The sequence below is a fragment of the Anarhichas minor genome, unplaced genomic scaffold, assembly GCF_050575085.1.
Source record: "Anarhichas minor isolate MPS153535 unplaced genomic scaffold, ASM5057508v1 ptg000018l, whole genome shotgun sequence".
Classification (NCBI taxonomy): domain Eukaryota; kingdom Metazoa; phylum Chordata; class Actinopteri; order Perciformes; family Anarhichadidae; genus Anarhichas; species Anarhichas minor.
Window position 1 is genome coordinate 11,390,640 of NW_027466464.1, and position 13,558 is coordinate 11,404,197.

Genomic DNA, 13,558 nt, shown 5'->3' on the forward strand with positions numbered 1-13,558 from the left:
CCCTCTTTGGGTTCTCAGCCCTCTTGACACACAGCACTCCAAAACAGAGAGATGTGACCCCCCCACCTCCTCTATCCTTCACCCCACGGGTGTCCATCTTTACACCCACATCTCTTACTTCACTACCTCCCTGGGTGACTCAGGCCCTCTCCAACCTGGAGCAAGGAGAACGAGAACTGCAGAGCCTCGGGGAGCGGCAGCAGGCCGAGGTGGACGAGGTGAACCGTGAGTTGGACAGTGCTGCGATTGAAGCTCATAGAGAGGAGCGACGGCTTCTCGAGAAGGTGGAGCGGGACCACCGAGAGGCCCAGCGGCACCTCAGTCAGGTGAAGAGGGAGAACGCTGCAACGGTGCGAGTTGTCCAGTCACTTGTTGACCAGCAACTTAGAAAAATTGGACAACTGAAGGAGCAGATACAAAGGTGGGGCGGTACCGCTGGTGGATCCAACAAAAATCAACTCCAAAGAGGAGTGGCAGAGGTCACCCAACCTTGGGAGATCTCTTTAACAATGAAAAGGGTCAGTTTCCTAACAAGCCCTGCGTCCAAGACCCTAAGCTTAGGGGAAATTGATGTTCGAGAGCAAAGTATGACCTACCCAATTAGTGTCTGTGGTGTCGAAGGACAGAAGTGTGCCTTGCACTCAGGGGATAAAGCATTTTCAAACAATACCCCTTTTGAAATTCGAAAGGAACCACAACCAAACAGAGCTGGGCATCGGTACAGTCCAGAGGAGAGCAATACGGCAAACAGTGGGAACATGCGTGTTATCCGGAAACTACGTCTGTCAAGCTCAACAGAGAACGAGGACGATCTCAAATCCCCCACCTTAAAGTCCCCTGTACCAAGACGTCGTGGCGTGTCCGAGTCATCCCAAGACGAGGAAGTGGAGTCTGTGTGTTCAGACACACAGGGCCAAGACCTTTTCCTTGCTATCCCACCGGTCTCCAGTCAAGGAGAATCTGAAGGTGATGAATCTGATGGCAGGCAAACTGGTACAAAAAGGCCCTCCACGCTGAAGGGTAAGAGGAAGCAAAAGGCCCTTGTCTTGGTCTCATATGAAGAACCATCCTGCCCTCCTGAAGAAACTGATGCAAAAAGCAGTTATGTGACAATATCTCCAAAGACTAGGCGCAAAGGTTCACTCTCCACGCACAGTCTTGTAGATCTTTCCACCAGACATCCACTTTCTAGACACACCCTACCAAAGAAAAAGACCTCAAATCAATCATCAATGGACAGTGGAAGCCCTCCATCCCCAGTGGACAGTGAGGATTCCTGTTACACCTATACTGTGAATACTCCAGTCAATGGATCCCTGAAGCAAGAGCACTACCGCTCAATGTCCACCACTGAACTCTCAGGTAAACTTTGTTCTTTGATTAACAGTGACAAGGATGAGCGTCGAGGAATCAGGAAGGTTTGCAGAATGCGTCTTGCCTCTGAACCTTCAACTCTTCAACAAGGTAATGGCACGGAATCTGACAGGAGTACCCTGAGCTCTAGTGAGCGACAATCCAGATCCCAGACTCGTGTTACACAGGGTTCAAGTTTAAACCGAGTGAGCAGATCTCTGTCCATGTCCGCCATTGAAGGAGACAAATTACACCAAGGCAAGGAATCACAGCAATACAACAAGGACAAGAAAGAGAAAGTTGTGCCAGCTTTGGGGGAACTGGAGGAAGAGGGTGGTTCAACTGCGTTAGACTCAGCTTTTCTGGTCAAACAGTTTGGAAAACAAGGATCGGGTCGCGCTGACTTCAACCTACCAAGTGGCGTCCATGCAACTGTCAAAGGGCAACTATTTGTAGTGGATTGTGGAAACGCCCGCATTCAGGTGACTGATCTCCAGAAGAATGTTGTGCAGCAGGTGTCTGCTACGGGATCAGAAAGATCTTCCCGCATCTGCAACTACTTTGACGTGGCTGTGAACTCAAAGGGCCTCATTGCCCTGACCTGTGCTGCTGAACGAGCTGTGTTGGTGTTCAGCCGTCATGGACGCCTCCTGCAAACGTTTGGAGGCACATTGATTGGTTCAACCAACAAAGAGCTGGATGCTCCCAGAGGGGTGACTGTGACGCGTCAAGATGAGTTCTTGGTCGCTGACATCAAGCGTGGCACCCTAACTTCCCTCAAGCTGGACCCTAAAACCGGGGCCAGATTGGAGCGCACGGTGGTGACCGGGTACCACAGGCCCTACCTAGTGGCAGCCTGTCTCACGACTGGGCTAATGGCCGTGTCCGAACGAGGAAACGAGAGTGGACGTGTCCCATGCATCCGGGTCCTGGAGCCCGGCTGGAACACTATCCGAATCCTGGGGGTGTGTTCTGGCTTGGGGCCAGTTCTGACCTGCCCTTGGGGTCTCTGCATTGACAACGATGGGGACGTCCTGGTGGCAGACTGGGGCAAGCAGCACTACCGTGTTCTCCTCTACCCATCTAAAGGTGTCGGCTGGCCTCTGGTGAACGACAGCCTGAGTAGCCCAAGGGGCCTGGCGCTGCTCCCTGATGGCCACCTGGTCGTGTCAGACAGCATGAATCATTGTATCAAGATCTACCGCTACAAGTGAACCACAGAGAATGTCGAGGACAGAGAAAGAAACAAACTCGTAGAGTCGAGAATAATTGATATGATAGGGCGAGAGGGTTAAATTTGTAATAGCAGGCAGTATAATATCCTTTTTCTTTGAGTGTAATGTACAGCCTCTACCTCCAACCAGCTTTATTTTGTCGAACACCATTGATTAGATTTTAATTGATGATGGTACTTTATGCTTTTTTCATCATAGCAGATTACTACAAATTATTTTCATCACATCTATTTAGTACAAAAGATACACATAGTGGATAAAAGTACTAATGCATGCTTTTAAATTACTCCCGAGTGTTGTTCTAATCTCGATTGATCTACAGTAATGTACACAGCCCATAATGCTGTGTGCCTGAATGATATTCAATGACATTTTGTGAACTATGGCCAAATTGCAAAACATTTCATGAATCAATAATCAAGACAAATTTGAGAAGTACAATCTATCGTGTAATCAGCAGATCAAACTATTGAGTTTGCTCAAGCTTGGCTTAATGATTTTTGTACTATACATTTCTCTGACTAAAAAGAATTAAACTTTGATTTAAATCTATTTGCATTATTCTGTTGTTACCGGGGCTATTGCCCAACCACACCTAACCTAAGAGGCTGGTTTTTAGGCTTTTAGGTGTTTCTCTGGTGGCCGTGTTTACCCAAAGTGTGTGTATTACTAGAAAAGTCTTTCACCAAACAAAAACGATAGAACAATTTGCCCCAATTTCTAGAACATCTATTTACCAAACAAAGCTAGGAGTGGGAACATTTTAACCGGAACGATCAATAACTTCATTTGAAATCCAGAGAGAAAGAGATTGTGAATGATCTTACTCATCGTTTTGCAACAACTAAAATTCCAATGTACACACACACACACACACACAGTTACCTAACTTGTTACCTAACCCACACACATCAGTATAAGAGTGTGCGGGCTTTGCACAGCTACAGCTCTGTTCCACAGCCAGACTCCACATCCGAGGACTTCACAGCATGGAGCTGCTCCCCAAAACCCTGTTTCTGTGCTTAGCACTTGCCCTCACCAATGGAGGACCTGTGTGAGTATTAATGAACTCTTCAATCTTGAAATGAATTCACGCTCAAAATAGGTGATAGGTGCTCTAGCTCTAATTCTGATCTCGAGATGCTTTCAAATTTATTTTCAGTTATGTAGCACAGCATTATATGAGCATGTATCTATAAATACAGGGGGTACAAATAAAGTATAGATTATAGTATAATGCAAACCGATACAATAACCCTGTAAATGGCTCCTTCAGAGTGCCAACTTTTGAGGCTGTGGGTGTGACTTTGGGTTTTTGTTTCATTGGATCACATTGAACAATATGGTGTTTCCGTTATTTTGTCCCCCCCTCTGTAATTTGGATCATTCCTACTTTCCTGTATTTTCTCCTCAGCAGAAACGTGCAAGTCACGGTGCATTCATGTCACAACTCTATCTGCTGGCTCCCAAAGGTCGCCAGTGGGATCAATGCAAACAAATACAAATACAGAGCAAAGCCGTTGCATAACTTTGGTGGCGTGTCACTGATTGACCCCCCTATCGTCGTGACTTAAGGATTTTTGGAAATGTAATCTGATACTATGCTGAACTGCAGAAAAATAAAGATCTATTTGTATCATCCACAGGCCGCCAAATGATGCAGCAGTAGATGGTGGGTTTTAAATAAACATATTAATTCACAGCCCTGCTTTCTCACATAAACATTCATTTCTGTCCAATGATACACATATTCTGTATTTGCCAGTATTTCAGTTGCACTAATGGTAACAAGTGCTGTTATCTCCATGTTTAGAAGCTGCTCTACCAGACCGGTGTGAAGGCATTGAGTTTGATGCCGTCACTCCTGACGAGAAAGGAAACATTTTCTACTTCAAAGGTTTGGAATAATTCTATAAATAATGATGGACTTTATTGTCTTTTGGGGTTATTGTCTTTCTCTATTATCCTTTTGAACCAGGTTTGGTGTCAAATAGCTGACAACCTAAACCTAACCACAGGGGGGCGCTATGACTTTAACAGGAAGGAAACACTATTAAACGGGGGAACCGATTTCGACATAACACCGGTACCTGGAGAAGCAGTTCACATCAAAACAAACACATGAAAATGACACGTTTAGCATGTAGCAACATATTATTTCTGCACATCCACATAACGGGAAGAAGCTCGGCTACACGCTCATGATACCCATTCTAACAGAAACGAAACGAAACTCCAACACCAAGCAACTAAACGCGCAGCAGAACACACGCTAACAGCGCGCGAAGTTGTGCTAATGTTGCTACTTCATGCTAGCCGCCCAACAATATGTCACTCTGAAAGTGTCTAAAATATCGTGTCAAAAACTAAACCAGCAGCAAGAAGAGGAACATAAAATTCAACTTTAAACAGTCATAACCATAAAGATGTCTTACCTTCGCTGTTGTGTGTTCAGAGTTGTGTTGGAGGGCGTGTTCACGATGCTAATGGCTAACGCTAGCGTACCCACGCTGCTAATGTCTAGCGTTACTCCAATGTCTCTTAATCATTTTTGATCATATTCAAGCCGTCTGCATTAATTAAGACATTAATAAACAACCTATGTTCACCCGTGTGTGATAACACTGTCTCGATGAATTGTGATACTGGCCTTCAATGGCATGAGCTGGTTAAATAGACCAATGGGTTATGTCTTTTTTTAATGGGAATATGTAAAGAGGTCTAAATGGTTGATTTTTGTTGTTTTTACATGTCGTTTTTACCTATATTGACATATACATTCAATTAATTAAATTGGTTTTACAGTTACCTGAGAACATTTCAAATGGCACAGACGGTACACAAATGTAGATTCCGCCTTAAAATGCCTCTACTGAAACCTCTCCATCTTTGCTGTGATTCACTTTATTAGCGTCAGTCTGTGTAAAGGTAATGTTCAAATGTTGCGCTATGGTATTAAAGACATTTCCGGCTGTGACGGCATCATTCCACAGGGATATTCACTATAAAAGTGTGCAGTTTTGTTCGGCGGAAATAACATAGTTAAATAATGCTGTGTCCTATCTTCATTTAATCTGACCCAGTAACATATGTACTGATGCGTACACGTCTGCAGAAATACCACAAGTGGTGCCTTCATTATCATACCAAGATGATTTAAAAATACTTTGTAGTCTACTCAGTGCCTGAGCCAGAGGCCCAAACTGAATATTGATTGATTGCCTTGACAAAGTGGATGTTTTCCCTTCAGGCGGCCACTTGTGGAATGGTTTCCACGGTGCGGCCCAGCTCTCCAATGAGTTCTTCAAGGAGCTTGATGACATCCATCACATCGGCCACGTGGACGCTGCCTTCCTTATGCACAACGCAGACAACCCAGGCGACCACGACCACATCTATTTCTTCCTGGTATGGTCCCCAAGGTGTGTTCGTTTTTCTCAGCTCCAGATATCTCTGTACCTACACGTTGTCTAATGTCACCTCCAGGATGACAAGGTGTTCAGCTATTACAACCACACTCTGGAGGCCGGCTATCCCAAAGAGATCCAGGAGGACTTCCCAGGAGTCCCCTCGCATCTGGATTCAGCCGTGGAGTGTCCCAAAGGAGAGTGCATGGCCGACTCGGTTCTGTTCTTCAAGGGTACGTTGGCCTTCACTGTAAAGATATCCATCTCACTAAATAATGTTTAAATTAAAATTAATAAATGAAAGAATGAGTTGATTATCTTAGGCATAATTGGTAACTCAAACTATGTTATCCTCCCTCCCCACAGGACATGATGTGCATGTGTATGATATTACCACAAAGACAGTGAAGATCAAGATGTGGCCCCACTTGCCTGTCTGCACCTCCGCTCAACGCTGGCTAGAGCACTACTACTGTTTCCACGGACACAACTTCACCACGTTCAACCCGGTGACCGGAAAGGTGAGCGGCTCCTACCCCAAGGACATCCGCCACTATTTCATGAAGTGCCCGGGCTTCGGTGGGTTTCCTCTGTCGATTCGGTTCCAGTGATTTAGTGCAGAGCTATTTTTCGGGTTAATCGCGTAATCGTCTGTGTTTCACTGCAGGTCATGGAGGTGACTACAAAGTCCCGAAATGCAGTGAGGTCAAGTTAGATGCCATCACCACTGATGATGCAGGCAAAAGTTATTTATTTGCAGGTAAAGTAAAAAAAAGAAGAAGAAAAAAGTAGTCTTTAAAGGAATAGCTCAACATTTTGGGAACTACAGTAGGCTTATTTGTGTTCTTGCTGAGAGTTAGAGGTATGAAGCTAGAGCCAGGATACTATTAGCTTAGCTTAGCATAAATACCAGAAGCAGGAAGAAATGAGCCTGGGATATAACGACCATATCTTACAAAATGACACCCCCATCAGCATCAGCTGAACTTTGTAGCTAGTTACTGCGCTAACATGCTAAAGGTAGAGCTGCTAGTATCACAAACGAGATATAACGTTTTAGTTACTACTTTAGATTTAATGTTAAGCTTTAAAACTAGTTAGAAGCATTCTTTTTAACTTTGGCAAGGCTAGCTGTTTCCCCCTTTATGCTAAGCTATAGCTAATCACCTGCTGGCTCTAGCTTTGTCCTTAACGCACATATATGAGAGTGGTATCGATCTTCTCATCTAACTCTGTGTCATCTTACCTAAATTTAAAAAGCGTACCTCCCAATATGCAAAGCTATTCCTTTTGATTTTTTTTTTCTCGGGTTGATAATTTCTTTCAAGCTTGCTCTAAAGCGCTCACAAGACGTCCGTTCCATCTGCTCAGGCTCCATTTACATGCGCCTGGACACCCGTGGTAGCGGCCTCCACGCCTTCCCAATCACCAGGGCGTGGAAAGAGATCAGCAATGGGGTGGACGCCGTCTTTTCCCACGGCGAGGACATGTACTTGATCAAGGTAGACTTTGAAGTAACCGGAAAAACTTCTTGAAAAAAACCTTGACGCGTCTATGCGTGCGTGTTGAAGTTAATACTAAAATTGCCTCCCGTGCTGCCAAACCCCTGCAGGATGATCAAGTTTACATCTACAAAACAGCGGCTCACTACACCCTGATTGAAGGCTACCCTAAAACCCTGAAGGAGGAGCTCGGAATCGAAGGACACGTGGACGCCGCTTTTGTCTGTCCAAATGAACACACGGTTCATGTAATCCAAGGTAAGGTTACGGAGTTCTTATATCTCTTTTGGTGAATTTGGAATGTTGACAAAACATCTTTCTTCCAACAGGAAATATGATACGGTACGTGGACCTTATCGCCACACCCAGGGCCGTGACCGATTATCCCTTGCCCTTGTCCGGCATCAACGCCACTCTGTGCGATGCGGAAGGAATCCAGTTGTTCAAGGGCTCGCAGTATTACAAGTACGCGTCCCCCATGCTACTATCTATGAGCAGGATAGCCCCTCACCCTCTCCCCATTACCAACGCCTTGTTGGGATGTCGCAATGAGTAGTTTCTCAGTCACACTAGAGAGTGGAAGATAGAGGGAAGAACTACATGTGTAAGCTTTTGATAACTCCCTCCCTCACATGCATCGTGGAGTTTAAGTTGTTTAATGAATAAAATGTGGAAAACGTCATACTGGAGTCAATTTCAGTGATTATTCTGTCAACATCTTATGATATCTTTATGATAAAAAGAACATTTGGTAACACTTTCTATGACGCCCATGTCTATGATTCCCTATAAACATACTTTGACCACTTAAAGTAACTTACAATCACAACAATATTTGCTATCGGTTTGGGTGTGAATCAAAAACAATAATGAGGAACAAAATCCAAAGTAAATGTATGAAGTAATGACAGCGTTTGTCCACTAGAGGACCTACTGTACAAATGAATGTGAAAGTCTGAATGCAGACAGGGGGGGGTTCTCTCCATTTACTAATGTTTTCTGTAGTGTACTGAGCTCTGTGAAGCAATTAGCAAGCAATATGCTTCAAAAGAGAAGCAATTTATGGAGACAGCTCTCCACTCAGATCACCTGAAGAGGGAGCTGCTCCTGCAGTGACTTTTCACGGATTTCAATCAGAATCGCAGATGTAGACAGATGTGACAAATTGCTGGTGGCCAAAACTTTATTTTTTTATTTTTCGCAAAGAAAGCGGCTGGATGACAACAACCAGCGGTACAAAGACATGCCTCCTTCAGTCACCGGGGTCGAGTAGTGCCGCGTAAAGCACGGAGAGGCCTCATAGTCGTGCAGACTGAGAGCGAAGCACTCGACCAGCTGAGCCACGACAGAATCCCAGACAGATTGGCTCTCGAATTAAAAAACAGAACAAGATGTTCTCAGCAAGAAAATACAGTCAACGGACCTATGCTTTTAGTTTTTAATGCAGTCATCTGCATATCTGTCAGTGTGCTGGGTCTTTGTAATTTGTTACATTTTAATGGCAATTAATGTTAAATTAAATTTAAACCCTCCACAAGTCATAACGTTTATGGCCAAAATGTCTAAAAATGGTGGTTGTCTAATTTGGGACTCCTGGTTTCTGTCATTATTAAAATAAATACAGTATTTTCACAACTGTCCGTGCTCATATTGGACCATATGGACGTGTACGCAGCAGCCTGCAAGAGCCCAGAGGTCGGACGGCATTAGCAGGCATTCAAGGCCTTTTCACTCCCTGGAGAGGTTTTTTGTTCAGCCAAAATCCCTAGGACTTTCAGCGAGCATAAAGGAAGTGCTGGCCTCAGCACAGCTTAATGGGCGAGGCCATGAGCTCATACACACACACACACACACACACCGGAACACACATGCATGTGCACATAGAAACACCACCGCAAACACACACATGCATAGCAGACAGTACGTGTTTTCATCGCGCACACAGAGCGGCCGGCTATCAAGTAATATTAATATGCTGTGATGATGCTGAAATATTACACATGCATTCTTTTATTTATTTCTTTTTACTTTACTGAAAAACATTAACTGGCATTAGCCTCAGGTAGAAAAAAACAAATGTCCAGAATGGAAAGGATTCATCCCCTGGGGAGCATGAATCTAATCAATAAATTCAATCCAATCTGCATGTTAGATTTTGATATTTCTCGCGGACAAGTGAAAATTTTAGCTGGATATTGGCAACAGTTGGCAGGAAAGGGCACAGGGTCACCAAAACATTCATCCTCTGGGGACCATGAACAGCTGCAGGAAATGCATTCACAATCCAGCCATTGGTTTTCAGTATTTTGATTTACAACATCACAATGTTTAGGCATCTATCTTGTATTTTTGTCCCATGATTTGTAAATCATGGGTTCTTGAAATCAGAATAAAAAAGAAGAAGAGAGAGAAAATCCAAAAAGAAAACGCCAACCATGGCAGGAAACAGTTATTGGTACAAAAAAAGTTTATTCAGTAACAGCTCTGTAAACATCTGAGGTAAATGAACATTTACATCAACATGTTCCTTAACAAAAAGGTTCAGACGCAAGGCACTTCTCTTCAAAGACTGTCGCTTTACAGCAGGAGTAATGGGGGGGGGGGGCACCATGAACATCCCATCACACAACGTCTGTTTTCCATCGCGGGATGGGTTTTGATTCATGGCACATCCGTGGTGTAAAAGTTGGAATAGCCAAAAGTCTCCCAATCGATATTCAGGACAGAAAAGAACAATCACTTTAGATTCATTTCTTGTCCGTCGCAAGTCTAATTTGATAGTGTTATTTCCATAAATAAACAAAAATATGTTAATATCCTTCCTCCAAGGACACCCTTTTTCTTTTTCATTTATAATATCTTCAGTGGCCTATAACTAACTGTGCAACTCTATATCTACATATCAAAGGTACTAAGAACAGCTACAACAAGGTTATGAAATAAGTAAATAGAAATAGAAATATAGAAATAAGTAAAATTAACCTTGTTCTCTTTTAGAGACGACGCTCGACGCAACGTCTTTTTTTAAGTGTTATTTTAGTTGTCCATTCCCAGAAGGGTTGTTAAACTGATCGCGTGGGCGGAGCCATGATTGTTAGGTTCCCGCGCAAAGGCTCTTTAAAAATTCCTTCATGTATCGTGATTTCTTTGGCACAAATATCTTTGGTTTGTTAAATATCTTTTATTAAATCTAACACAACATGTGCTTCAGTTGCCGTAGTGTGCTGAAGTTGTTTATTGGCACCTCAGTTTGATCAGACGTGTAAACATCCGACACAGCACAGAACCGGTCTATGGTTCATCCCATCTTTAGAAAACTTGTTGTAAATAAGTACAAATCTGCATCCTGCCTCTAATTTGTAACCGCATTTGTCATTTGCTTAAATGGTTGCATTCATGACAATTTGGAGATGGTACATTTTCAAATTAGGACTTCTAAAAATACAGCTCGACACGCCACTGACTTCTTTGTCAAACTTAAAATCACAGCGTAGCTTCATAGCGCGACTGAGGGACAGACCACACAGCGATCAAATGTAACAGACGAACACTATTTAACGATGGCGCTGTTTGATTTTGATGTTTCAGTTAGCCGTGTGTATACGAGTTTCAGGCCGTCGGGCAATATAGCGTCTCGAAGCCGTCAGCTAGGACTACGGTATGCGGTGGAAGGATACGTTCACGATGATGACTTTTACTCAGGTGCCTTTTACCGCTGGGATGTTAGACATCGTGTACATCCAAAATAAATTACGCCAAAAGTTATTTTGGGGCGGCACGAAGCTTCACGGAGAAAATCCAAACAAGATCTTTTCTGGCTAAAGACATGTCTTATCATGTCTTCATGTCTTAAAAACCAACCAATCTGTCCTTTTTATAAATCTATTTAACGTTACCGTAGAAATAAGGAGGGAGCAAACCTCCCTCTTTACGGAGCGTTAGCTATACGTTAGCTAGTTAGCTGGCGTTTTGCTAAGATTAGCTAACTTCAGAAGTGACCACATACAATATAACGTGCGTGTGGAGACACTGGGACCAATGTCGTATGACTTCTAAAGTAATGTCACCTTTGACCTTTAGAGAACAGACGCAGCACATCGAAGAATTTGAATTCACTATTGAGCTGATGTACACGTTCCAAGTTGCCATGAATGCAGATGAGCAACGTTCCCAATATATAGATTCGTTTTAAAAAGAAGCATTAATGGAGTCACTCTAACATGTGACTCATGCAGCATGACTTCTTCTTCTTAGGAGGATGAACCCGAGACTATGTCACGGGTTATTACCTGGTGGTAAAACGTTTAACCCGACCTGAGCAAGACTACAAAAAACACAAAGGCCGTGAGATGTGGTTGAAAGCGAGTAAGGAGACCTTGAGTTAAGATTATTTGATCAAACTAAAAAAACAAACATTTTGTTTGTATTTAAATGTGGAATCAGACTTTACTTTAATTTGGTTATTTTTGCCTGCAGTGTTTAAATGCTAATTGAGGCACATGTGGTATAAACTAGCGCTTTTTCTAGTATACTCGTAGTACTCTTTCAAGTATAATCAACTAATATTCTGCTCAGAGAGAAACGCAAAGAGATACAAATACGTAACACTGTTTGCACCAAACTCTGCTCTGTTGACTTGCTCATAGGGGGCATTTCTACTCCTGAATAAAAACACTTATGCTTTGATTTGCTGAATTAAACCTGCTGGGGAGGAAATTTATATCGGCCATTTTCTGTTTGTTTTTGTCGTTGTCGGCAGGAATTAATGAGAAGAACAAAAAAAATGAACATTCCTATGTGGGATGTCTGTGAAGAACTGACAGCAGAAATAAAAGTTAGCACTTTTTTTTTTTTTAAAGATCATATTGCTTTTTTTTTTTTTTTCAAAATAAAAATCTAAAATCTACTGTATAACCTACAGCTAGTCTGGAAAAGGAACGTAGAGTCCTCCTATACAGAAGAGCTAGGGGGAACTCCACAGTTCTGTCACACACTGCAAACACAAGCGTCAGAAAGAAGCTGTACCGATTCGTATGCTCTGTTCAAGCTGCAGCGCTACTGTAAATGTAGTTTAAGCCCTTGATCGTGGACTCTTTTAATAGATTACCTCGAGTCTTCTAACACTGGAGCTTCGCCTAAAGTGACCTGTGGGGCCAATGTCAGAAAAAACGCGAAAGCACTTTGGATTTTCTCGATAGAAGTCGTTATAAATTTGCAGCTTGACCAGTAACCAGTAGGAAGTTCTGTAAAACATCCTGTGGTGCCTGTCAATACTATCAATCATTATATATTTACATATTTATATACTTTATATAGTTTACCCTGATGTAACTGCAGAGATGTCATTTTGTAAACACTGAAACAAGATTAAGGTAACACACACACACACACACACACACACACACAGCCTGTGAAGCCTAAGGACTACGTCTCAGGGTGGGACTGCTTTATCGCTCTCCTCTGTCACTGCATCCCTCTCTTCATTGAAACTACAGGCTGGCTGAGCGCCTGACACGCACACGGACAGATGCAACGCGACGCCACGGACCGTTCAGCTCCATCATCACGTCACAAAGAAAAAAAAATATTTTTTAAATAAAGAAACAAAAGTGCAAACCTCTCCTCAGATGTCTCCCGGCAAAGAAATTAAATTAAATGAAAGATAAAAGAATATAGCATTGCTGCCTCTATGCTCCCAAACGTATTAGTTAGTCCAATCATCATCATCACAATAACCTTTCCTTATTTGCGTGTGTGTGCTGGCTATATATATATATATATATATATATATATATATATATATACTGTAGGTGTGTGTGTGTGAGTATGTGTAAGTGTAACTCCCTATATAGCTCCCCTGTCCTTTGGCCTGTTGGCTCTTAATTAAGAAGAATGTAGCCATGTTGGAGATCCTCAGTGCTGCTTGTAGTGTTTAACGGAATAGTTCGAAAGGGGAAACAGCTAGCCTTTTTATTTTTATTACTTTTTTTGTACGTTCTCTTTTTAAGTTTCAATAGGAGCTCATGTCTGGCCAAACTCTTTCCATCCCTACTCCTAGTTC

The 13,558-nt window shown here is 42.9% G+C and overlaps 1 protein-coding gene across 1 annotated transcript; it reads left to right on the forward strand.

Annotated features, from left to right (window-relative positions):
• The first annotated feature begins 3,577 nt into the window (after positions 1 to 3,577).
• hpxb (hemopexin b) lies at positions 3,578 to 8,053 on the forward strand. The gene is made up of 10 exons (XM_076095127.1): positions 3,578 to 3,642; positions 4,235 to 4,260; positions 4,402 to 4,485; positions 5,839 to 5,996; positions 6,075 to 6,228; positions 6,362 to 6,574; positions 6,663 to 6,755; positions 7,367 to 7,497; positions 7,608 to 7,755; positions 7,827 to 8,053. The coding sequence occupies exons 1-10, from the start codon at positions 3,578 to 3,580 to the stop codon at positions 8,051 to 8,053; spliced, it is 1,299 nt and encodes a 432-aa protein (XP_075951242.1).
• Positions 8,054 to 13,558: the final 5,505 nt, after the last annotated feature.

What these genes read in the sequence shown, in the direction of transcription:
- hpxb (XM_076095127.1), top strand. Translation starts at nt 3,578, where the DNA reads ATGGAGCTGCTCCCCAAAACCCTGTTTCTGTGCTTAGCACTTGCCCTC. An exon ending in CTCACCAATGGAGGACCTGT is followed by an intron (nt 3,643 to 4,234) that starts GTGAGTATTAAT and finishes TATCATCCACAG; the next exon opens with GCCGCCAAATGATGCAGCAG. An exon ending in ACCACATCTATTTCTTCCTG is followed by an intron (nt 5,997 to 6,074) that starts GTATGGTCCCCA and finishes TGTCACCTCCAG; the next exon opens with GATGACAAGGTGTTCAGCTA.